Below are 26,812 nucleotides of genomic sequence, written 5' to 3'. Positions count from 1 at the left end.
TATTTATTTATTTGAGACAGAGAATGAGAGAGAGAGAGCACATGAGAGGGGGGAGGGTCAGAGGGAGAAGCAAGCTCCCTGCCGAGCAGGGAGCCCGATGTGGGACTCGATCCAGGGACTCCAAGATCATGACCTGAGCCGAAGGCAGTCGCTTAACCAACTGAGCCACCCAGGCGCCCGCAAATAATGTTTTTTAAAGTGTGTGATTTCATGGAAAGAAGATGATTTATTATGAAGATGAGCATGACAAAAATACATGACCCTTTCTTAATTTACTTTTTAAAACTAGATAATTTAGTTCGGTTTGTAAGTGGTTTGGACTAAAACATTTTTGCAACATGTATTAGTATAACTCCGTGTTTCTGAAAGATTGGGGCTATCTCTTTCTGTGCCTATTTTTCTCTTTGAAAGTGGCGTCCCCAGGGAACAGAGTAGCATTCTCCAAAAGTGAATTATAAGTGAACACAGTAAAACACCAATGTGCATCCATATTCAAATGCTGTGTAGGCATCTGCTGTTTTTCTCTGTTCACCATCTATTCTATTCCTTTAAGGAACCATCACCCCTACAACTCAAAGCCCCAGAACTTGGTGTTTTTAGTTGCTCAAAAGTGAGCTCCAGGCCCGATCACAGGTAATGAGACTCACTTACAGGTCTTTTGCTGGGGCTATTAAGAGAGTCTTTTATCTTTGCCATTAGACTTGGAGCTATAATTTCATGAGGTTAGAACTGCTTATGGACAATTAACAAAAATTATTTAAAACTATTTTTAAAAAGAAAAAACACTCAGATGTATCGGATATGAACATTTCCCTAAATTTTCTGTTAACAAAACTTTGAAATAGTATAGTAATGATTTAGATGTTGAACTCTTCAATACGAAGTATTTCATACTTCATACTTCAATATGAAGTATGAAAAATGTATGAAAATAGGACAAAATTTGGCAGGAATATTCTGAAGTGGAAACAATGGAATTTTGATACGTTTTAAAAGAAATACTCAGAAACCTAGATCAGCAAACTACGTTCCAAGAAACTGTAGCCAAAATCAAATCTATTTCCTGTAACTGCTGAATTATACAGAGAGCAGAGTACTGACGAAATTTCTCTCCTTTTTAGGACTATTGATTTGTTTCTGTTTTTCTAGATAATACTACCCTAACAGGATAAAGAAGAGGAATTAACTTAAAGTTACTCTAAAATTCTAATCTTAGAACACATTAGCATGCAACCTGAGAATGCCTCAGGCAATACATAAGATTAAAACAATACATGAGGGGCGCCTGGGTGGCTCAGATGGTTAAGCGTCTGCCTTCAGCTCAGGTAGAGATCTCCAGTTCCTGGGATTGGGCCCCACATCGGGCTCCCAGCTCGATGGGGACTCTGCTTCTCCCTCTCTCTCTGTCTCTCTCTCTCTCAAGTGAATAAACAAATCTTCAAAAAAAAAAAAAACCCAATACATGAAAAATGTGGATATATCCTTTTTGGCTATTAATTTGAACTGTAATGATTTTTAAATACATTTTCACCTCCCCTTTGTTTTTATTGAAATCACAATATTCTGACCATTAGATGCAATCTGTGTCAATTTTAAAATTTTTCCAAGACTCCACATTTGAAACAGCTATTTTGGGCATAAATCTATTTTTCTTTTTATATTTACTCCCACATACCCAATTATAGTAAATAACAGCTGCTCAAACCACAAGGAAGTCCTTCCTTGTCAGTGTGTACTGCAGACAATATTCAGGAAAGTGACATTTCTATTGGTCCTTTCCAGGTTAATGTTCCTAAGACAGCGCCGCAGCTGTACATACCTAGATCAAAGTTGTTGGAATTGAACAGGAATTCTGGTAAGTAAAAAAATTCGGGGATAAGTTCTTTTACATCTGCCATGTTGTGCTTTGATGCTGAATACCAGGCCTCACGCACACTGTGGAACATCCGGTCAGCCAGGTCGAAGTGGCCTCCCTGTGGGCAGAAGGAGAAGGCACCGCTCTGTTAGAGCGCCATCCCCACCTCACGGCTTCTGTCAAGCTCACGGGCTCGAAAATCCCAAATAAATACATGTGGTGACAATTCCATTTCCCACCATCCTACGTCAAACACACAAAATTTTAAATAATCACAAAAAGAAAATTCTTTTGGGGGTATTTCTGACAAAGAGTGCTTAATGCATGTATTTCGTAATCAAAGTGAAATCCAAATACAAAGACTTTTAAAAGTCATTAAAAAATTAGTTTTTAGCGAGAGGGAAGAATATAAGGATATATAAATTCTCCCATAGTCTCATGATGCTCTCCTAAAACAAACAAACAAACAAAAACCCAAGATTCTAATGTAGCCATCTACAGTTGGAAATATTCAAGTTATATATATGCTTGACTGATTTTATAAATTAACATGACATTCAAGTTCTCACACTGCTAAGAATTAGGTGAAAAACTAAGAAAGTGATCAAAAAGTTATAGATGTAACGAATTCAAATAGAAAAGGGATTTCTTACACAGCCTCATAGATATAACACACCTTCCTCAGTTGAACTCCCTATTGCTGTGTTTTCAGTGGACACAGTATATCTGTTTTTATACTGAAGCTCCCTGCAGGAAAATGCCAAAGTCCATACAATGCCCCACTAAACCTGCCACAATCTGGCCCGTTACCTCTCTGATGTCATCCTCTGTGAAGTTCCCCTCCACTTACTCTGCTCCAGACACAGTGGCCTCGTTGCTCTTCCTAAAACATCTCAGGCACATGCCTGACTTGAGGCCCTCGCACGGACTGTTCCCTCTGCCTGGAACACACTTTCTCCAGATTATCTGCATGAGTAACTGCCTCACTTCCTTCAAGTCTTTGCTCACATGCCACCTTTTCAAGGAGACCTACTCTGACCACTCTGTGTAAAACTGCACTGCACCCTCCTCTACCTCCTACCTCTACTTCTGCACTTCCCAGCCTCCCTTCCCTGATCTCTATTTTCTGATAGCATGTATTATATTCTAAAACACTTTAAGATGTATTATTTATTATTCTTGTCTGTTTCCCTCAACTAAAATATATAAGCGCTACAAAGCAGGACTTTTGTCTTTATTCATTGATATCTTCCACGTACTTAGAACAGTGCCTGGTACATAATAGGTATTCAGTAAATATTTGCTGAATAAATGAAAGAGAATGTGGAGAAAAGCAATTATAATGAAGAAGATAGCAAATGGGCTAGACTGTATCACTCTTTTAAAAATATTTGTTGCTAATTTAAACCAGTTAAGGCTGAATTTCATGTAACTGGCTGGAAGGCACATGGTACTTGCTTCTTTGACTAAAGGACCCTGGCTCTTGTTTAGTATAAACAAATGCTAGTTTACTCATCAATTGTGATCCAGTGAAATTCCACTTGAATTATGTTTGACTATTTTTTGTGACTAAAACTTCCCAGGGCTTCTTGTAAGGCAAGATAGCAACATTTTTTTAAAAAAAGCAACAATCTTAAATAGAAAGAAAGAATAAAATAGAAAAATACTAAATTTAGAGTTTTACCTGCAGCCTTAAGAATATCTGTGTGAAAGGCTCCATCCTTACTAGGTACGAAGCCACAATCATTGCAGATGAATAGTGGGTCCCATAATGGTAGGCTGGAGTTTCTCCTGTTCAAAAAAATTAAAGCATAATTGAAAACAAAAGAGTAAATGTGAAAAATAAAATCGGTATTCATAGGCTTGAAAACGCTGACACACGTGACAACTGTGACACTAAACACAACTGGTATTGGTGTTTGTAGCATGAGAACGTTACAGCACCATCACCCCTCGCTTACGTATCTGGCAGTAATCCACACTGAGTATAACTCCGTGCCTTTCCCCACCAACTTAGCACATCTAGCAATTCATGGTTTGAGGTTTACTGTAATAGATAAGCCTTAATAGCAAACCACCTTCCACTAAAGCAGGATATTGACTTACAGCTACTTTTTATGAGGTTCTGGCTTTGCAATGATCTATTTCTATAAAGTACTGTCTATGAATATTATAGAATAGTTATTACATACTCTCCTTGGCAGGAAAAAAAGGGTCCACACAGGGAATACTGTTAGGCTTAGGCTCAGTTTTTCTTTTTTTTCCCTTTGTTTCACCCATTTGCGGGGGGTGGGGGGGGGACGGACACATATGATAAACATTAAACATAACAGGGGCGCCTGGGTGGTGAAGTTGGTTAAGCACCCGACTCTTGGTTTCGGCTCAGGTTGTGATCTCAGGGTTGGGAGATTGAGCCCTACATCGGGCTCTGTGCTCAGTGCAGAGTCTATCTAAGAATCTCTCCCCCTTCTCTGCCTCTCCCCAGCTTGCACACGCATGTGCATGCATGAACACATGTTCTCTCTTTCTCAAGTAAGTCTTTTAAAACAAAACAAAACATTAAACATAATAAATAATAAGCGTAGAGTTTTAGGAGGTTATCTGTTATTATTATACTATTATTATTTTTAAAGCAAAAGGATTCCAAAACGTGCCTCAATAAAATAAAAAGACAGTTTAATTAAGGAAACTGCAGGTCCTGGCTTAAATATGATTAGAGACAAAGGCAGGTTATCTAACGGGAAATTTCTGACCTACACAAAACAGACACTTAGTTTTCTGCCACTACCTGATAAGCCATCTAAAACATGCCTTCTAAGCATGGCCATCAGTTGGCATGCAAAATCTGATAGCTGTATATATGTGTGAATATATAACTTACACAGATGTCATGATACATAAGCAATTTGGGAAAAGATACAGGGATGTCAGACCACTAAAATAATGACTTATGTTTGAAACTGAGGTACAAAGTCCAATGACAAGAAAAGTTACTTACCATTAGGATCTTCCCAGTCTTTATACCGCTTCTTATATTGAGCTAATCGTTCATCTGTCTGTGCTCCCATTGGCTTAGCCAGGTTTCTAAATGTCTTGGGATTAGTAAGATCTACCTCCTAAAATACAAAATGAAATCCAATTCCAAATTACTATACACCTTTCATTCTCGCCAACGTAGGTACAGTGGCTATAGCAGATGATGATGATTTATAAATGTCTGTCACATTGGCAGAACAGGGCTCCACAACAATGCTATGTACCTACTGGTTATCCATATTTTACAGACAGGCACATGGCAGTTTGTTAACTGATTCAGTTTGAAGACAACCAGTTTGGAAATTAAGTATTCACAGAAGACACTCAGGATCCAGGCTGGAGATGAGGAATAAGGGAAAACCCTTCCCCGTCTTGGCAAGGACACGGCAGGGGACTCGACACAAAGCCTGGAATTCATCTTTATCCTCCATCACCCACGTAACTGAAGCACCAAATCTCCTTTCTTTTCTCTTCCTCTCCTCCCCCATTTCACCCCAACTTCACTTCTGAGTATTCTCTTCTTAGAGGTGATCAGGAAGTGAAATGAACTAGAGCACCTGGTAACTCATTCACCTCTGAAAAACATCATACCAGACCATGTGACTTCTAAGTGAGATGGAATCTTTCAGTCTATCTACCACTGATTATTTTAAAAGTTCATTTCTAACTGACCTAATTCATATACTTAAAAGAGAACCAAATCTGCCACCTGGGGTTTTCAAAGTAAAAAATCTGAAATATGTACCAGGGGGTTATTTAATCTGTGTCCTTTTAAAGGGCATCCCGACCAACCAATTTTGCCAAACTTGTCCTTTAAATGAATCCACATCCATGAATATAAGGCAAGTTAGTACATTTGTCTGCTCAAAATCTATATGCAAAATCCCTCATTAATACCTTTTTGGTTAATTCAACAAAAATTAAATTGTATGCTAAGTACCAGGCACCATTCTAGTGGTTGGGAATTGAGAGATATGGGATTGTCTTTGTGCTCAAGGGATATACATGTAGGAGCTACTTTGTGAAGGGTACTGTGTTGAGGTTTCTAAATTCTCTCCAAATTGTGATGACCATTCACTGAGTAATTTTAAACAGTGATGACTCAATTATATTAGTGTTTCTGAAACTGGCTGCAGTGCAGAGGACAGAGGCGACACCCAGCAGGGGATACAAATTAACTAGCACTTAAGAAACCAAATAGATATTATGAATAAATATCTAAAAAACTGGTCAATGAGTTAAACTTCGTACAAGTCCAAGCTAAAACTCTTCTCATCTTCTTGTGATAAGTGCCGGTTGAGGACTTGAAATTATAAAAATTATAAATTACATTATCAACTAAATTATAAATTATAAAGCAAGTAAAACATTTGAGCAAATTAAGTACCTCTTAATTACTTTTGCAAATGTGTTCCACTTACACAAAATGATTTGAGATTTACCTCTGAGTCGTAATCTGCAAGGATCCAGGGGAAGACAGGATACTGCATGAGATCATTATACGATCTGCCAGCCAAAGTGTTCAAGTGCATCAAATACTGGAAGTTGCTGATTTCACCTCTCTTGGAAAAGATAGATAAAGATTCATTTCAGGATCATTATTTCTATTGTGTTCACTTTAAAAAACTTTTAAATGCAAAATGAGGTAAAAGTTTCTTTCTTGCAGACTTCATAACAATAAAACACTTGTTTTTCCCAAAAAGAACAAAAAACAAAGTTTTTTTTAATGTATGTATTTTATGGATCATTGGGAGTGCTTTTAACTGTCTGACTTATACCATCTAACTACAAATTATGAATGAATGGTCATTAAGCCTACCTCCCATCTTTGAGTCACAGACTTCTCTCCAACCAAAGTGCTAAGCAACCCAGATCTAAAAACAAGAAATAATTAAATTATAGGTGATATAATTTTAATTTTAATTTTAAATCTGAGTAATAATCAAGTTGAAAATTTAAATCATCTGGTCCAGGAATTTTTCAAACTATGGAAGACCTATTACAAATGGGCCACAAAATCAGCTTAGTGTATTGTGATCAACACTTTGAAATATGAAATAACGTGGAACTAAACTGGAGAAAACAGAGAACACTGAAAGGCATCACGTACAGTAAGGGAAAGTATTCCGTCAATTCTGTGTTAGTATTTGTAACTCAGTTTGTGGGTCCTGGGATGCAATATAAAGTCTATTTTTTACTATGGGTTATAGCAAGAGTTTGAAAAACAATGATCCAGTCCAACTGTCTACCTTTTACAGTGACCTATACAGAAACAAACTCAAAGACATTATATTGGAATAACGGAAATAGTATACATAGCACATTTCCTAAAAGAGATGTTGGAGAGTGAATGGTCATTTGAAATTACGGACTTTTTCAGATATCAGATGTTCCTGGAATGCTATCAAGCCCTTCTTAAGGTTTAACCGCTTTGTAATATCAGTAATTAATGATTTGAAGATTGTGACTTGGTCACTGAACCCATAGGAACGCACCGAACTATGTATTTTACTGTCTCAAAGGAAATCAACAGATCTGTAAACCTTAGTTCTTCAACATTTCTGGCTCAACAGTACAGATAACACTTGCCGTTTCTATAGGTAAGTTCTTCCCATCACGCAAACTGAATATACAGGAACTCTCCCGAAAAAAGAGCTATGTTGACTCCTCAACTTTATAAGCAAGGGAACAACCGAAGAGACTAGGTTGGAAATGAACTTCTGCTTCTCGCCTTCAAGCTTTTAACAGCTCTTTAAGTAAAGAATTGCCAACTCAGCACAGATAGTAGCAAGGACAATGAAATAACAAGTTGAAGATTATCTAAGCAGGTGAAAATACCGGCAACTTAATTACAAGTAGAAAAAAAGGCTCAATGTGCTGTAAGGGGACCTTTTATTTCCTGTTATTTATCTTAACAACACCACAAATGATTAGGAACAGAACAGGACCTGAAGTTAACAAAAGCACATATTTAGCCATTTGTATTTGCTAAACCTCAGCTAAAAAAAAAAACAGTTTAAAAGAGAAATACACACATTTAGTACAGTTAGATGCACAGACTAGAATCAAATTTCATTTACAAATTACAGAATCCCCAGTAAAGTCTTAAGTGACTTTCTTGCATGTTGCAATCATTTGTAGCCCAAAAGCATTGCTTCGTTTCCAATTAATTATAAATGGCTACCAGTTCCAGAGTGACTATAAATGGATTCTTGAAATGGCTGTATCATCCAGAAGGACTTTCTAAGATTAAATGCAGGTGAAATGAGCATAAAGGAACCACTGATAGGTTTGAGCACATAAAAACAAAAGTTTAAATTTAAATGTTAAAAACAAAATTAAGGGGCGTCTGGTTGGCTCAGTCATTAAGCATCTGCCTTCAGTTCAGGTCATGATCTCAGGGTCCTGGGATCAAGCCCCGTATCGGGCTCCCTGCTCTGCAGGAAGCCTGCTTCTCCCTTTCCCACTCCCCCTGCTTGTGTTCCCTCTCTCGCTGTGTCTCTCTGTCAAATAAATAAATAAAATCTTTAAAAAAAAATTAAAACTGGGCAATTTGCAACAAATATAACAAGGAGTAGTAATACATTATTATAAAAAACTCCCATACAAATTGATAGTAAGAACTCAGAGGAGATGTCAAGTAGACTTACTGTGGTGATCATTTCGCAATTACACAAATATCATTATGTTGTATACCTGAAACTACTGTAATTATATGTCAGTTATATCTCAATTAAAAAAGAAAGTCAAACCACCGTCACCACCACCAACAAAGAACTCAGGAAAAAAATAGGTGAAGTTATGGATAATTCACAAATGAGGATTTTAAATGGCCAACAAACATATACAGTGCTCAAGATTACTAAGAGAAATACACATTTAAAACTTGAGAAAGCATCTCATAAAATCAGTAAAAATGAAAAGATAAATATAAAAAGGGGACAAGCATCTACTGAGATAAGTAACTTATCCACTAGTGGTGGAATATAGATACGTATAATTTTTATGGAAATCAAGTTGGTTTTGTTTATCAAAAGCCTTAAAATTCATACCTTTTTTTTACTAAGGACATTTTACCCTAAAAAAATAATGAGCAATCACACTTGCATAATTAGAACAGGGAAACCTGACAAATGTGAAGTATCCGAAAATAAGAGAATGCTTTATACATACCATGAATAGGTAGTAGTAAGTAAAAGTAGTATTTCTGAAGAATTTTATTTTTTTTGAAGATTTTATTTACTTATTTGACAGAGAGAGAGCGAGTGAGAACAGGAACACAAGCAGGGGGAGTGGGAGAGGGAGAAGCAGGCTTCCCGCTGAGCCGGGAGCCCGATGCGGGGCTCGATCCCAGGACCCTGGGACCATGACCTGAGCCGAAGGCTGACGCTTAACGACTGAGCCACCCAGGCGCCCATCTGAAGAATTTTTTAAATGCAGAGGGAAACAGTTACATATAACACTGCATAGAAGAAGCAGAATAAAAATCTGTGTTTAGAGTATGAACTCAAGGATGCAAACGGGACCATATGCTGCTTAAAAAACTCCAGGAAATCCATCAAACCGTGAGTGCTGATCTGACAGGAGTGTCATGCATACCGTGTCTTTTTCCTTTTAAGTTTTCAGCATTTAAAACATTTTGTGCAACCACTAGGAGGGGAAAACACTCATTAAAAATATCAAATGATACTGTGCAGATGCAAACCATCCTAATTTCACTATTAAACTATGATGCATGAAGCAAACAACCTACCCTTGCTCCACACTTGTGTTCGGTCGTTGCCCAGACACTGACTCTGAACTGTCAGTAAGAGATGGCACGACAGCCAAAAACCTGCAAAATTTAAAAATGGCATAAAATTGGAAATGAAGTCAAAGTCAGGACCTAATGGGAGCCTCAGAAAGGATGATTCATGCAGACCTCGACTATTGCATTTACCCCTCCACTACCCCATAAACAGCAAGCTAAGGGAATACACAATAATTGGAATACTGTTATAAAAAAGTGTCAGATGATGGCTTCCAAAGCCAAGTATGAAGGGCCACAGCAAAATCTATCATTCTGGATTTTAAATATGCTGTCATATTACTGGAAGAAAAAGCCCTGCAACACTGATGCACAGAAACTGAGTCAACTTAATGAAGTCCTGAAGAGTGATTAACAGCCAAATATTCACATGACAGCAAGTAACAATGAAAGCTAAACAGTGACGGAACAGGGACAACACTAAACTAATGAAGATACATCCAAGGTAACTTTATGTGACACTTCTACATCTTTTTCAGAGTTGCTCACAATGTCAACACAAATATTTTAAAGGTAGAAGAGAGTTATGGGAAAATTCTTAGAATAGACGTGGACCCCGAACTGGGCACATACACAGACATTTCTCAGAGAAAGACAAACTCCTCTCCTTGTAACAGCTGCTAATTATGAAGAGCAAATAGTTTCCTAGTGTTGAAAACAACATCGCCTTTAGAAGTGAATAAGATAGATAACTAAAATTTCAGTCACTTTATTAGCTGTTCCCACATGCGAAAGGAGTTTTGGATTACCAATCATCATCCACAGGCACTTGGTCTGAAGAACCCCCCTCATCCCCTTGTGCTCACAGGTACTATTACTGTACCGCAATGATAAGCAACATTGCTTGGCATCAGACATTCCTCACAGAAGTAATGTGAGATATAAAACTTCCCTTAGTAGAGGGCTTGCAAGGATCGATACCACCCTTCAAAGAATAAGAGAAGGTCTCTCATATCTGTGATCCGTTCATAAAAGTCTCATTATTCATACATCCAACAGAAATATTTTTGAGCACCATGTATACATACTGCTTTTTCTCTTACAAGGCAAATTTTAAATATAGCTTACCAAAATTACAATATGATTAGGTTAGATTAACTGCTTTATTTGACTATGCTACTTTTTTGAGGATGAAGATATCAACCTCTCTTCCAAGGCCAGAGAAGGTCTCATGTAATTTCTAAGAGTGATTAACAGCTAAATATTCATCTGCATTCAATGCAATGTATGCGATGCAAGGAATGGCATTGTCTTCTTTTTTGGTAAATAGGAAAGAAGCCTATTTTGAACCTGAAGTATTATTTTTTTAAGCTACAGTTCCCTCATTCTTTTACATTTAAAGACACAGGACTCAAAGGTAAAAGTAGCTTTTGATGACATCTACTACAGTCACCAGAAAGATAAATGGTATTTCACAACAGAATAGCATCACTTTAAAAGCTAATTAGAAGAATCATGTTTCAAGAGGTTGGCAAAAATGAAACCAACATTTTCTTCAAAGACATTAATTCACTGATCTCAAGATCCTAGACTTTAAAAAACTAGCTTATCTGGTACTAGTTTCACTTCCATCCCCTCCCCTGATAGCATTATCAAGTACTCCTAATAAATAATACCTTTGATAGACTTTATTTCTAATTCCTTTCTGAAAAGCAAGGAGGTAATTCCGTCCATCTCCAGAGAAAACCTCCACAGCAATAGGCTAAAAATGATCAAAGAGAAAAACAAGAAAAACACAAACAAGGTTATATATTAGCTTTTCCACTATGAGTATCTACAATGTTGAAGAAGTTAACTTTTAAAGAACATTTTTAGAGTCATGAATTCCCAGCAGATTAAATTACAAAATAAACAGAGCCAATGCGCTCTTAAGTTTTGTTTCTAAAATCTTAAACAGAATAATGGCAACATAATTATAAAACGATAATTGGAAAATTATAGTGAAGATGCAATTTTTATATAAAAGACAATTATGTTGATCTGGATGCTATAGGGGAAGATGGACAATAAAGATATTACCCAAGTTTTAGGCTGTGCTTAAAAAAAAGAGAGAAGTATTACACAGAGCTGTGCACCCATGTGACATGAGTTTGCCTATCATAAAATCATCTAAGGAAATACTGTAAGGGACAGTGTGGATCCTATAAAGGGTTGTCATGGCAAGTATGAGTTTTAAAATAATATATCCTCTGAAAAAAGGAAGATGACAAAGTGTTTAGTACTACTAAATCAACTCACCTGCAGGAGATACCTCCTTTTATGTACTTCCTTAATATCTTCATACGCAAAAATGCTGCATGTTCTCTTGAGTTGACTGGGGCCTTGCCTGGCTCCTCTAGGGATAATTGGCTCATGCATACTATAGGCAGCCAAGAGAAAAAAAAGATAAACAAAAAAACAGCAAGAGGTAAATTCATTGTTCAACAAAGGGTGTTATTTTCAACATATGAATAGGAGCAGGGAACAATATAACAAAATACTGAGTTCTAAAAAAAAAAAAAATGTGTTTAATAGAAAAATGTATCCGCTACTTAGTAAACAAAGAACCCTGTTTGATGAATATAATTTAAAATATCCCACTATCAGGGCCAACTTATCTACCAGGCACAGCAGGTACAGTGCTTTTAGGGGCCCGAGAAAATGTTTTAATTTTTTTTAAAATCAGAAGAAAAAAATTGAACTTTTTGGTAGAAGAAAATGGTTTAATGTATAATATGAATATATTCATCTTTAAAGCAACACAGTCACAAAATATAATTTTTAATATTTTTATACAGAGCTAGGGGCCCATGGACGTCATAATGTGGCCCCGACTGTTGCTGACAGGAAGTATTTGAAACCTCTCCTAGGAATGGACCGCAGAGACCGTGTCTATATCCGACAGTGTTAGGTGTTCAAAATGTTAAAGAGAGAAGAGCATGTGGACTTTCTAAGCCTCAAGCTTTCTGTCTTCCTTCTGGCTTTGTCAGTGTTCTGGGTTTCTGTTCCCCACTATCATCCCATCACAGGACTGGCAGAGGAAAAGGAAGATAAAACTCAGTTCCTGTCTGTGCTTCAGTCACGCTGTTTGGAGGGCACTCAGAGGACATGGACACTCTCCCATTTGTTAGAGGATTGTGTCGTTACCTGAATTTTCTCTACAACTGTGTCTGTGCTAAAATTTAAAAACAACAACTTGCAAATTCTGAATAAGTTTATAAATACACAGATTATAATATAAGGAACTTGATGCTACTAATGCATAACAATAAATTTTATTTAATTTTCATTTTGATAAATAAGGCAAATGTTTTCTTACCTTGAAGTAACATATTACCCTTGTGAATATTTAATGACACGCAAACTGAAAGATAACATTACTTCAAACACGATTTTTGGATTAAAACAGAACTATGTACATAGACTGCTGTTCTCAAGATAGCTGTACTTTGTGTCTCTTCATTCATTTACTTACTTTGGAGGTAAGGTTTCAATATCTCTTATTTCCCTGGTTGCTGTCATTGTAAATCCATCAATCACATAAAAATGCTCTTTACCAAAAAGAAGTAGCCCCTCACTGGTATCCAGGCCCTGGACTCGAGCACAGCGGTACATGTGCTGAATCTATAAAGAAAACCATACACGTTCATTAATAAAGTTAACCAAAAAAAATCCCTGATAATTTTTTTGAGATAACCGAAACAAAATGTTTTTAAATATGGATTTAATGGGCAAACAGGGTTTTACCAAGGTATAGACTGTTATGGCATCCCCTGAGCTAAGAATATGAAACCTGAGTTTAAGCATGTTAAAAAAGAATCAGCTAAAACTGCCGTCTGATTTGTGGTTGAGTTCAGTAAAAGGAGACAACCATTTTACTCACATCCATACACCTACCCATCCAATCCACTTCTCCCACTATTCAGGTTACTCGCTGTGTGCCAGGACATGTGTACTAGGTTCTAGAAGTGATGAACACATTAGATAAGGAAGGAGACAAACACAATAAACTTGGCAGGAAAAAAAAAAAGAGAATTGAAGAGTATACATAAGGAGCTTAGGACTGTGCCCTTTGTGAGACAAGAGGGAAAACAGGTCTGTTGAGTCTAACAAAACTGAGTGAATCCCCAATCCTGGCACTTAGTTGTAGATTTAGCCAAGTTTCTTGACTTTTCTGGGCCTCTGTGTCTTCGTTTGTGATTTTCAGATATACACTGGCTTGTTGTGAGAGTTACTGAGATAATGTACGTAAGCGTGTAAGAAACTGTTGGTTGTCATCCCTTCCACACTGCTCAATTTCGTCTTTTTCCACAACAGCTCCTGGACGGGGACTGCGGCATTTGTCCCTCTTTGCTCCCCACCTGGGGTCCTGCTTGCCTGGCAGACTGCTGTGCCTTTGTAAAAAGCCAAATCTGGCAGAAGTTGTATTTTCCTCATAGGAAGAAAGAGTTGCTAAATCTTTCAATGTAAGTATTGTTTTCTTTCCCAAAGGCAGGATTCAGTTCTTTCTTCCTTAAAAACTATTTCTTGCTAAAAATTATTTCTTGCTTGCTCAGTTCAACATGAGTCAAGGAAAAAATATCAGCAACTAAACTAGAGCCAAACAAATGTCAAATAAATGTCAGTCTGAATACACTTCCTGCACTATTCAAATTTAAAGCAATTAGAGCAAAATCTGTACTCATGAGATTAAAAGTTTAAAAAATGACAGCATTAGAAAATAGCAAAATACACAATTGTAGTCAATTTTCATCACATCTGAACTACTGGAATAATAAAAATGCAGAATGTTATAGGAAAAACACTGATATTTTAAGAAATCATCCCACTGTAGTGTAATATACAAACACAAAAATGTTTTTTCTAAGTGTATAGCTTGAGGAATTTTCAAATGCTAAAGATATGATGCAGCCAGCATTCAGAACATTCCCAAGACTCCAGAAGCCTCTCTTGTGCTTCCTTCAGGCCTAATGTACTTCTATAATTATATGATTTTTAATTTATTATTTATTTATTTATTTAATTTGACAGAGAGAGACACAGCGAGAGAGGGAACACAAGCAAGGGGAGAGGGAGAAGCAGGCTTCCCGCCAAGCAGGAGCCCGATGTGGGGCTTGATCCCAGGACCCTGGGACCATGACCTGAGCCGAAGGCAGCTGCGTCACAACTGAGCCACCCAGGCGCTCCATAATTATATGATTTTTTAAAATATTTTCATTCAAGATTAATTAAGCTGTATATTCAAACAGAATTTTTGAAATTAACCCCTAATTTCTGACTGTATCTTAGTGGGTAAGATTTCAAGGGTTACATCAAGACGCAATATGAGGGGCAAAAAGAACATCCTTTTAAAAAGGTGATACAACGCATTAATTCATTCCTTCATTTATTTATCTTTTATTTACTCAAGAGAGCTCGAGAAATGAGACTGTATCCAGTGGGAGTTCCTAGGATGGAGATTATGCGAGTGATGGAGAGAAGTGCATTTTGGCAGAAAATACAGTGAGCAAAGCAAAGAAAGAGCGTTACGGATGTAGTGAACTGCGGGGCACACAGCGCTGCAGGGGCCTCGGCTTCTAAGGCGGAGCCAGTGCAGTGAGCCTGAGCAGGCTGGCAGGGTGTAGGAGGTCCACAGGGAAACAGAAAGGTAGGGTAGTCTTTTGTGAGTGAAGGAGAACAGGGCTTAAATACAAGCCTGAGGATGACAGTACTGATGGGCTGAAACTGCTCGTAGATGGTTAATGGAACTATGGAGGTGTAGAAAAATAGTACAAGGGCAGATGAATGAATGGGTTGTGTGCATGGGTTTGAAATAGAAAATGATGGCCAGAAGAACGGTCTAATAAAGGCTATAGTAATAGAGTGAACTAGACATCAACTGCTAATATTGTATCTCATGAAACTCTGGGCTGTTTAGCACGTTCAGCCAGGTCAGAAAATCCTGAAAAGGAGAGACGTAGAGTACTGAATCCAAATGGTTGCTTACTATTCACAGTATTTCATTACAGAGGGTAAAATATTTATCTTCTGCCACCTGGTAAATAGCCTATCAGTTAGTGTTATAAAATGCAAACGAGTTACTTCAATGCAACCCTTACGCTTTAGAAGCACAGTACCTTTTCTCCTTCCTCCAGGAGGCGGAGGAGGGTGGCATTATCCGTTTTCTCTTCCTCCTCTATAGAGCTGCCTTCGGCAATCTGGTCCTGTAGCTGCTCCTGGCTCTCCTCATCTCCTCCGTCAGGTGCGGACCGAGACCGTTTCAGAGGAGGCTTGACCAGACCTATAGGATCACAACCACGAGAGCCATGTGACCTTGCAGGGGCCACTTGGAAGCAGTCTGGGCTCCCGCAGTCCCTCTTACACATTTCCAAATTGAGATAACTCTGGAAGGTACAGGGAGGCAGCACAGTGCAGTGGTTAATGACAGAGGCTCTACAGTTAAATAGTTGTGTGACCCTGGACAATTATCTGCCTCTCTGAACTTGTTTTCTCATCTATAAAAATGGGACAAAAATACTATTTATCTTAGGAGGTTGTGGAGGACTTAATGAGTTATTATTCATGCTTAGCATCGTGTTTAATAGTAAATTCTAAATAAGTGTCAGCTGATGATAAACAGAGCTTAGCATAATTAATGGTAAGGACAGTACTGCTTATGGACAGGTGTCATTAAGGGGATACCATAAATAAATGATCAACCACTATCAGAAACAAAATTAAAGACAGAGAGTTATAAATATGATTATAAGAGATCCCCCCCTACTTAGAGGGCCCCTGAGGACTATTTCAAGACTTATGTCACAAGCAACAGTATGGTCATTCATATACGAACGAAGGTGATCAAATCATCATGTCATAAAGAATAGAATTCTTTAAAATACAGGGACAGATCATTTAACTTGCAGGTTAAGGAAACATTCTACTGTCTACATTTTGATAACTTTATGAATAATCACAGGAGGTGACAAAATCAATTGATGTGATGCCGACGTATGAGAAGCATTCAAAATACACTCTAACCCCCATATTTAATTAATATTCTCTACTTGTTCCAAGAAAAGGCCCGTTACATCTACCAATGATAGTTGCTCTAAATTCTGGAAAAGAGTTAAGTCATAGAATCTTATCCTTTGAGCATGAGTTATCAGAGGTTCTGCTTTGCCTTAAGAAGAACCCTCTTTTCACATATGAAAGAGTATAATAAATAAGCAAGAGAGATCAAGTCCTGCTGAGAATATCTGTGAGGGGGAAAAGCTCCCAGTTGCACTTTTTTTTAAGTAAGCTCTATGCCTAATGTGAGGCTTGAACTCACAACCCCCGGATTAAGAGTCACGTTTACCAAATGAGCCAGCCAGGCACCCCTACCGTTGCATTATTTTTAATAAATCAAAACATCTAATTCTATGTCTACCATAACACCTTGCATAGCATAGTAGTGACACCAATTTGTGGGTTTATGTCAGTAGAGATTAGGAAAATGAGGCCAAGACAAGTGAAGTGCTAATGACCCAAACACAAGTCATCTAACTCTGTGAATTATACCTTAGCTTATACTCAAGAAACAGCATTGGACCTACTTCTGTAACTTTGCTGGTACAATGTCAAGAAAATTAGAAGACTATAAACCCTCTCAACTACTAAAAGTTTCAAAGAGTCTATAAAATGTTAGATCAATTAGGAAATGCTTAATAAGTCACAGTCACCATGAGAGAGAAGAGGAAAATTATAATAATAAGAGAAATGGATCACAATTTTTTTTTTTTAAAAGATTTTATTTATTTATTTGACAGAGAGAGACACAGCGAAAGAGGGAACACGAGCAGGGGGAGTGGGAGAGGGAGAAGCAGGCTTCCTGCGGAGCAGGGAGCCCGATGTGGGGCTCGATCCCAGGACCCTGGGATCATGACCTAAGCCGAAGGCAGACGCTTAACCGGCTGAGCCACCCAGGCGCCCTGGATCACAATTTTTGATGGTGTGTTTTGTTGACATGTTGACATCATATACTATCAATTTTTTAATTGATGGGATCTGAAACTGATTTTTAATTTAAAGTTCTTAATCTACATTCTGAGGCTTTGTTTATAGAATATGCCAAGGACTTTTGAATTTATCGTGAATCAGAGGCTTAAAAGAGTTAAAAAACAATAGATTGATTTACTTTTCAATACTGACTGAATCCCAGTTTTGTGCTAGGTATGTGCCAAAACATCAAGTGAGAAGAAAAATGATCTCTGCCTCTGAGAAACTTATAATTTAGAAAACATAAAGCAGTGAAAAAATCACTGAAATTGCTATGATATGAGCAAATGCTATCTGTGGACAGGAGAGTGGGAAAAGTTTTCAGAGAAGGATAATTTGATATTTGACCAGTGTCTTCGAGGCTGGGTGGGGTTTGTTAGGATCCACATCATGGAGAAGCTGCAGGACGTGGGCAGAGGGCACACACATATGTAAAAGTACAGAATCAGGAAGTCCAATTCATCATCTCATGTATGTTTTACTAAGATCGTAAAGCACAGATGTGGAATAATCTGTCTTAGCTCACAGGAAGAAAGACCATGATTTCTTAACTGTTGTCTAACATGCACAAATAACACATTTAGTTGTTGTTTTAATTTTACAAAATATTTATTTAGTTATCAGGGCCTTAGATTAAAATGTCAGGTGTCACTGAGAATCCTGCCAAATGCAATAAAAACATTATCAAGCCAAAAGGCACATTCTATCCATCTGTAGGCAATAACGAGCCAGTCTCTTTAGTTCTCATACAGAAATCCATCTTAAAAAGAGTGAGATTGTAAAATATGTATAGATACTTTTATCCATATGGTTGGCCCTACGCTTTACAGTAGCTCCTATTTTCATAAAAATTCAAATACAAGAAATGCTCCAAAGTGATTTTTATTTCAAACAAAGAGGAAGGCTGACCTTTGACTTTAGCAATAGTGTCTTCACCATGCTCTGGTTCTTGCTGAGCAGCTTCACCTTCTGAACTCTCTACAATGGCGTCTTGGACAATGGCTGGGTTGCCAGAGGCTAGTCGCATGTAGTATTCCTTACTGTCATAACTTATGGCTCTTCTGTATCGAGCTGGTTTCTAAGAAATAACGGAAGAAAAGGATTCAGATAATTATTTTAAAGAATTAAAATATAAGCTTTCTGGAGGAAGGTATGGTATCAAGACTTCTTTGTGTGTTACCTTTTTAAAGGGATTTTTAACAGACTGCATTTATACACAGTAAATCCACAGACTTTTGGGTTAAGTTTCTCTGTTTTTAAATTGCACCGATTTTTAAAACATACATATAAAAAAAAAACAGTATTAGCAGTTTTTCTTCATGAAATAGAAATAAATCATCTCTAATCAAATAACATTTTCATGTTAGTATGACATGGCCTCACTGATGTATTAGAAAACCTTCCTAAACAGTAAAGAGAACACCCAGTGTTGGAGAGCATCAAGTTGCAAGAGGATGTCTGGTTTGTGTGGAGCCTGGAACTTTGCTTCCACCCCGCATAAAGTAAGTAGTCAGGCCTAAAGCCCATCCATTCAGTTGGAATCCTCTGTGCCAATGCTTAGAGGTAAAGACTCAGAACTGCACTGTTCTTCCCCACATTCCCAGTTCTCACTAAAACTCCAGAAATGGCCCAAACCTTCCACGAGTTCTAACCCAACATGGAATCAACCAGCTTCAGGCCCGATGGCGCTCTCTGCTTGGCCTGCTCCTCCAAGCTGGTATCTTCAATTTGCTAAAACCTCCTTGTTGTTTATTGTGTAAAATAATATGCTCCATAAATATATTAACTAAATGAGTATATTAAGAACATATATAAGTCCATCTTAAAGAAGTTTATTACCTAGAAACATCAGAAAAGATTTGATATTTTTGGCCTAGGATATAAGAGCATTTCTTTTTAAGAGTTAATATTTATCCTAAAAATACAGTCTCTAGCTAACCTAAACTTTTTTTTTTTCTTAAAACCATAACATAATGAAAAAAATAAGGTCTAAAATGCCCTCAAAACTGTAAAACCATAAGGAAAATTTAGTATGTATACAGGTTCCTCAATCAGAATTAGACCCAGACTTTGGATTAACAATTTAAAAAAAAGATGGGGTTTGAAATATGCTTTAAAACCTCCCCTTTTTAGGGGTGTCTGGGAGGCTCAGTTGGGTGAGCCTCCAACTCTTGATTTGGGCTCAGGTCATGATCTCATGGGTCTAGAGATTGAGTCCTGCGGTGGGCTCCATGCTCAGCAGGGAGTCTGCTTGAGATTCTCTCCCTCTCCCTTTTCCTCTGCCTCTCTCCCTGCTCACACACATGTTCTCTTTCTCTAAACTAAATAAACTAAAAAAAACCCCTTCACTTTTTAAACATTATTTCACTTTCCCATTTATAAAAATACCTAATTAAAAATACTCTGTTGGCCTACTCTTCAACTCAAGTAGTCAATATGTATTATCCAAAATCATGCTTATTTCAAGCAAGACCTTTTTAAACAAATAACTTACAACTCAAGTGGAAAACAAGTGTCCAATTGGTTGGAATATTTAGACTGAAATATTGAATCTATTTCAAGATAAAAAGCTACCTAACTGAGGTCATACTACCCTTCTTTTAAATTCAGGTCCAGAGTCAGGGAATCAAGAGAGCTGCAAGCTAACTGAGGAATGATATGCAATAAATAGAAATTGAAATATATAACATAGGAAAGTATTAAAATGAGGTAAAATGATACTACAATGATGGAAGGACCAATCTGATGAGCAAACTAATAAGAATATTGCAGTATTTTTTAAATGAAAGAAGAGGTAGTAAACTTTGTACCATACCAATTCGATGTTAGGTATAACAGTTATCTTCAACTCAAAACTGTTCATTTTTAAAATGATGAAAGCATAGTTAGTGATGGGCAAGACAATGAATTAATAGATGTGAGACATCTACTTGGTTACTGACTTCAACTTGGAACTATGTTTTTTTTCCCTAAATATTTTGAGGTATATTTCTGCATTCTAAAGAACTACCTTTTTTTCCCTTTTTTTTTTTTTTCTTAACTGAATTACGTACTGAATCTTTCTGGAAAAAGAAAACAATTGTAAATTTTTAAACAAAATAAGTTAAAATTGTATTTTAAAAAGTGATCTATGTATAACCTTAGTTTTCATTGTTCCTTCTGATTGAACAAATGATTTTTAAAAGAGGATACTCCTTGCATTCTCAAGATACACACAGTTTAGTATCTGGAAGAATTAAATGAGCAAATGAAAAGAAAAAAGTTGAGGGTGTCAGGCTGCCCATTACTAACATGCGTCAGAACTTGTTAGTTTATACGTGAAGCAATATACATTTTACGGTGAAAGCAGTGAATACTCAGCCTGTTAGTGAGCAGCACACAGGCCCTAGGAAGCTAATTAGAACAAAGCCAAGACTAGAACATCTCTCAGCACGGATGACACCGACTTTTTAACTCTAAGGAACTTAGAGGAAGAACAAACTGAAAGTCAACCTTTTATGTTAGTCTAGCCTACCATGCACTAAAAAACCAAAAACAAAACAAAGAAAACTGCAAGTATTTTGCATTCTCTTATGGTAATTTGTGTTTTACCTTTTGAGGAATGATATCATCAGGTGTCTCGGGCTGTTTACTTGGGACCTCAGACTGAAAACAGGGTATTAAGTATAGATACATCAGAAAAAAACAACATAAAGAACACCACAAAAATAAAATTTTCGTGAGGACTGTATGAAATATGGAAGATGCACACACTCAAAGAAAATTATTATGATATCCTAAGTTGTTTGAAATAATCACTTAGCATCTTATAATTATTTTTTTCTAATTACCAAAAGTAATTTTAAAGTAGAAAATACACTAGAACTCTCAAGGCTATTGAACAGGACTAACTTAAAAGTCTCACACAAAACTTCAGCCCAGGTGGCCAGTGTCACGGATGATTGACAGGCAACTCTATATGGCTTCAAAAGGAAAAAACTGAAAACTGGATAACAGAATCTAATGCTAGCTGTTGCCCTCCACCTACCTTTCACTGTGCTTATCCCTACATCTGTTTTGTAACAGGAGCAACTGGTTTACACCATGATCTCCAATACCCCATACCACAGAAATCAAAGGGTGCTTATTAGTGAAAAAACATCCTCCCATAAAAGCCCAATGCCTACTTTATTACTTTCATAGCGATAACCCCAGAAAGGCTGAAAGCACAAGGGCGGCTGGGTCATCAGCCTCCAGACCAAAAGTTTTTGTAAAAAGTACTTTAAAAAATATTAGGTGGTTGCTTCAAATTTTATTCTTAGAATAAAATCTCAGTTAACAAGAGGGCAGCTTCTGTTGAGCTGTCATGTGTGGCTTATGTAAAAATGCACAGATAGCTACATACAGACAATGATACTACTTCCAATTTTTCTTCCTTTTCAGTTTTAGCTGGAGACGACATCTAGTACTTTTCCCCACAGTAAACATGCATCGGCAAAATGATTTCACAAATGTTTTCTCCCTAAGCAAAACAAACACTGGACTACTAGGCATACTTTCAAATACTTCACATGGTTTTAGTAAACGTTTCTCTTTAAAAGCAAACTTTTAAAAACATACCTGTGATGAAGAATAATCTTTATAATATACATCTATGTTCTCTAACTTGGTACAGGTTTTGGCTATACGAGTATAAAATACAAATATGTGAACACACGATGGTACACTTAGGATGGGTATATTTCAATGTATGTAAAATTTATGTCAATAAAAAAAGAATTATAAACAAAAACTCAACTCTAATTAATGACATGCATGTGGAAGTGTTAAGGAGTGAAGGGTACTGATTCTGCAACTTTCTCTGAAATTCATTAAAAAAAACCCCCAAGATAGATTGCTGGATGTGTGATAGACCAATACAGCAAAATGAACCCATTACTGTTGTCAAATGCAACTTTAATGTCCACTATTTATCCCCAACCAGAATGTGGGCAGGGTCTGACATGCTTACTCCTTATTTTCTCTGCAACATACGGTACAGTGCTGGTTTAATACATATTTACCACTGATCCACTGACTGAGGCTCTTATTTTATTCCAAGGCACAGCATTCAACCCACAGTAAAGAGATATGCTGTACCAATAATTTCAGTATTATCATAGCTCTCTTTTACTTAAAATTTTATAACTAATTATTGTAATTATGTTTACACAGAAATCTTAAATTTTCAAAGTCAGAATTTCTAGAAAATAATTCTCTAGTCATTTTTTATTCAAAATTTTCTATAATGCTGGCAATGGAATTTCCTGAATGAGTTGCTTAGTTTCTTTGAGTCCTATGACATCTATATATTACATAAAAAATATCTGTGGAGGCAGCCACAGGAAACTCCCTTCATTAGAAAAGGAACCTTCAAGTAAGTCAATTACCCCTCTGTCCCAAGCAGCCCCAAATTAAAAGGCAGATAGTGGGGTTTTCACCCCAATAGTATTTGCAAACAATAAATTTGTTTGAGATTATTATTCCATGAAAATAAATTTGTGAAAATAAGGGGATCACAAAATCAAAACCTGGTTTTTGTATCTAAGTGTGATTTCTTTTTTTTAATGGCAAAATATGGAATCTCATTCTCCTTCCGTAGGATTCAGAATAATGAGACCATTGCTTAAGAGCCACTGGATTTTGTATTTTCATCATACCCAAGGCTCACATCTTAACAATATCTACAACTGACATTACCACTTAAAATACAGAATTACAGTGCAATTTAGCATAGCTGTTTTAGTTATGGAAATTACCCCACAGGGAAAGTCGCTGTGCAAAGAGGAATTATTTTCATGTGAGAATAGGTAAGTTTCCACATGTACCTAACTTTTCTCATGACAAAAATTATTACTCTTGCTTTTATTAAAATAATTTTAGTAGATAAACTGTCAAAGCTTTTAAGTCTGAGCAAATGAGACTCTAAAGATATATTCTATATTCTATAAACAAACATCTAATTTAAAAATCAAGAAACAAAGTTCAAAACTTAGAATAGGTAAGCTATCCTGCATACAATGTGTAACAGTATCAAGGTTTAAGAAATAAAACTTTAATGACTAAAGAAAAAAAATCACTCGATTCATTTCTAACACACTGAAGATTTTAAAACAAGAAAATAACTTTTAATCATCACTGTATTCTTTCACCTTAAGCAACAGAACTAAAAATTTCAATGCCACTTAGGAACAGTAATTATTCTTACAAAGGCAAAAGATTAGTCAATTGCCCTTGCTCAGATAAAGCCTCCTTTACCTAGCAAGAAGAGGCTTCCAAAGCAATTTTTAGGTTGGCACATAGCTCTTACATTGCAAAAAGTACTGACTTTATTTTATAAACACGCAGGCAAGGAAGGCAACACATTTATGGGAACAGAAATGGAAGAAGTGATTGATCTCTAACTCTGGGAGGTAATTTGGAATCTTGTTCGGGGTAGAGGTGGATTTTCTATAAAGTTAATAAAGCTTAAAAACTTCAACAGCCCTCACTTCCCATGGGATCCTTTCAAAACCTTGGAAAGAGGCGCTCAAGTAATTTCATATTCATAAGTTTATACTTTTTTCCTTGTAGAGCCCTCTGCCAAGTTATATAAACTTTAGGCCCAAAGTTTGTAATTTGGCTCTAGTCCTTTTTAGTGGAAAAATTTCAGAATTAGGAAAATTCTACAGAATGCTGAATGGGAAAGCAATGGAAAAAGTCTGTAATTTCGGAAGAAAGAGTGCTGGTAGTCCATTCATTCAACATTTATTAAGTTCTTGATACTCTGTTAGCATTAGAGAGACAAAACGTAGTATATTGTTTCTGTCGAAGAAATTCACCGTCCACCAATAAGGTCACAAAACCATCAAAGGTTGGAAGCTCTTTCTCAAAATGACTCAACTTCTAAGGAACTGTCATCCTATATACTCATTATATGGTACTTTACTACTTAGGAGCTGCAACTAGACCATTCTCTAGGTTTTGATTCCTCATCTGTAAAATTGGGATATTTTCCCAAATAGTATCGCACTCATTGCACTTTGTATCTGGCTCTTCTTTGATTTCATGATAGAAGTCAGTAGGATAGCAGTTGCTTCCTCTTTTGGGAATTTTCTTTGCTATCAACATTGCCAGACTGCATATTCCATAAAATAAAAGTGGACACTTAATGGCGTTTCAAATTTACAAGGATTTTGAACTGGCAAGACCAAAATAATCAGTCATTCAGAAAATTTCATCATAGCAGATTAACCTTGACTCGTGCATGAACTAAGCCACATAAATTCCACATTCTGTAACTGTCGCCCCTTCCCACCCACTCTTTCCTTTTTTGTTAATGTATCTCCAGCATTTCTTGACTGCCTTGTATTTCCCAATATGTAACCCATCTGGTTAAAAAATAAGTTCCATATGGTACATACTTATTTCTGAGACTGTCTGTTTAGACTTTTCAGGCTGGTGAACGCTTTTGCTTACGTAAAATGCTAATAATACTAAGGTTGTAAGTGTGAACCCCGAATAGGTTATTTTGTTTTTATCTGATACAGAAGTTTAAATATACTTTTATAAAGTGAATGGCACTGTTATAAAGAAGGAAAGGAATAAACAATATAAAAATATTATGGTTATGTAAGTAAAAAATATGCCTCAGTTAAAAAAAACTCAAAAGCATATGCCTCAGTTAAATAAAAATAGTGAGTTGGTCCCATATATAGGAGAGCATATATATTTATCTTGTATTTTAGTATTCTTGAATGGATTCAATTTATATGATTGTTGACTCAATAAGAAATATTTTATCAAATTGTTACAGGCTTGAAGTATTTATTTGGGGGAAAAAGGTTAAGAATTAGAAACTGTATTACTGGTTTGCTCGGACAAAAGTAGGTTCTGATAAAGGTTACAAAGTATGGGTGGATTAATTTTTTTTTTCCATAGTGCAGTAGTACTAGAAATTATGGTGCTTTAAGTTACAGCTGTACCAACTATGACATTCTTGACAGAATGGAATAGCTTTGAGAAAAGTGAACTTTAGGAAGCTATCTTGAAAAATCTTAAATAATATATATTAGCAGCTCTAAGACCTATACTCTAAGAAGTATCAGGATAGAAGTGAAATCGCTGACCACAAAATAAATGGGAGCCAGGGTTTTGGCAGAAAAAAAAGAGACGGGAACAATGCAAAGTGCCCCCACATCATAGAATCCAAACTATTTATTAGAAGACCCATGTTCCAAGCCTCTTTTATAAATCTTAGTTTCTTCAATTGGTGACAGAATCAAATATAAAGTCAAGAATGTGAAAGAATTTCAAACCCATGAAGGGTTTGAAATAAAGTTTTAAAATAAAATATAACAAAACTTCTATACTGGGCAAGTGTTTGAACTTTATGACCTCACAGATTCTAAAATCCTATTATCCAAACATCCAAGAAGAACAAACCGAAAATGTTCTTCAGTGGATGATTCTTTGTAGTGATCTGGGTTTCTAACTGGGTACAGGAGTTTATACTAGATTTATTTTAGAGGCAGCTAAACACTAAAGTGAAACAAAGCGTGGGATATGTTCCCTAGAGAGATAGTCACCTTTCTGTCTTAATGAAGCATGGCGCAGTCAGATGCTTGGCAAGGGGGGGAATCTTACAATATGCTTTTCCAGACTGTATTTTTTTAAAGTTACAATACTAATTTTTAAGAAACTTTAAATGATACCTCAAAAAATTTAAATGATATTAAAGGAAGACGTAAGAACTTTGTTTATCAAAAAGGAGTATAGATTTTTAAGAAGTCACAGAACAGCGGTCTAAGAATCAGGGACTCTCTAGAGCTGCCCCAGTCCATTGCGGCAGCTGCTGCCCATGTGAAATGTGGCCAGTCCCAACTGAGATGTGCTGTTAAGTGTGGACTACAGACGCATTTCAAAGACAAGGCACAAAAACAGGTAAGATGCTTCATTGATGATGTCTCTGTAATTGATAAAACATTAAAATGAGAGTATTAGGAGGCGGGATGAGATGACCAGTGAGACCCCCTCTCAACTCCCAAAGCTGTGCTTCTATGACAAACATGAGTTTTCTAAGGACAAAAGTACTCTCCATTTTGGAGGCAAAGGATTAT

General features: G+C 36.6%; 1 protein-coding gene across 9 annotated transcripts in view; it reads right to left on the bottom strand.

The window, feature by feature from the left end:
• WDFY3 (WD repeat and FYVE domain containing 3) overlaps positions 1-26,812 on the bottom strand; it is a 261,467-nt gene that overhangs the window by 25,479 nt on the left and 209,176 nt on the right. For 6 of the 9 annotated variants that reach the window (XM_081812198.1, XM_081812197.1, XM_081812195.1 and 3 more), the window contains 12 exons: positions 21,288-21,341; positions 18,606-18,774; positions 15,794-15,957; positions 13,153-13,301; positions 11,937-12,057; positions 11,315-11,400; positions 9,645-9,725; positions 6,711-6,765; positions 6,334-6,453; positions 4,854-4,971; positions 3,540-3,646; positions 1,820-1,973 (listed from right to left, as the gene is read on the bottom strand). In XM_081812198.1, coding sequence (XP_081668324.1) covers positions 1,820-1,973; positions 3,540-3,646; positions 4,854-4,971; positions 6,334-6,453; positions 6,711-6,765; positions 9,645-9,725; positions 11,315-11,400; positions 11,937-12,057; positions 13,153-13,301; positions 15,794-15,957; positions 18,606-18,774; positions 21,288-21,341 — 1,378 coding nt within the window. The remainder of the gene's footprint in view (positions 1-1,819; positions 1,974-3,539; positions 3,647-4,853; positions 4,972-6,333; positions 6,454-6,710; positions 6,766-9,644; positions 9,726-11,314; positions 11,401-11,936; positions 12,058-13,152; positions 13,302-15,793; positions 15,958-18,605; positions 18,775-21,287; positions 21,342-26,812) is intronic. The other 3 variants (XM_081812201.1, XM_081812204.1, XM_081812202.1) reach the window with 2 other exon arrangements.

The sequence above is a fragment of the Leptonychotes weddellii genome, chromosome 2, assembly GCF_054177405.1.
Source record: "Leptonychotes weddellii isolate Sample4059 chromosome 2, ASM5417740v2, whole genome shotgun sequence".
Lineage (NCBI taxonomy): Eukaryota > Metazoa > Chordata > Mammalia > Carnivora > Phocidae > Leptonychotes > Leptonychotes weddellii.
Note: the sequence above shows the minus strand (reverse complement) of the source record. Positions and strands in the feature narration are given on the sequence as shown.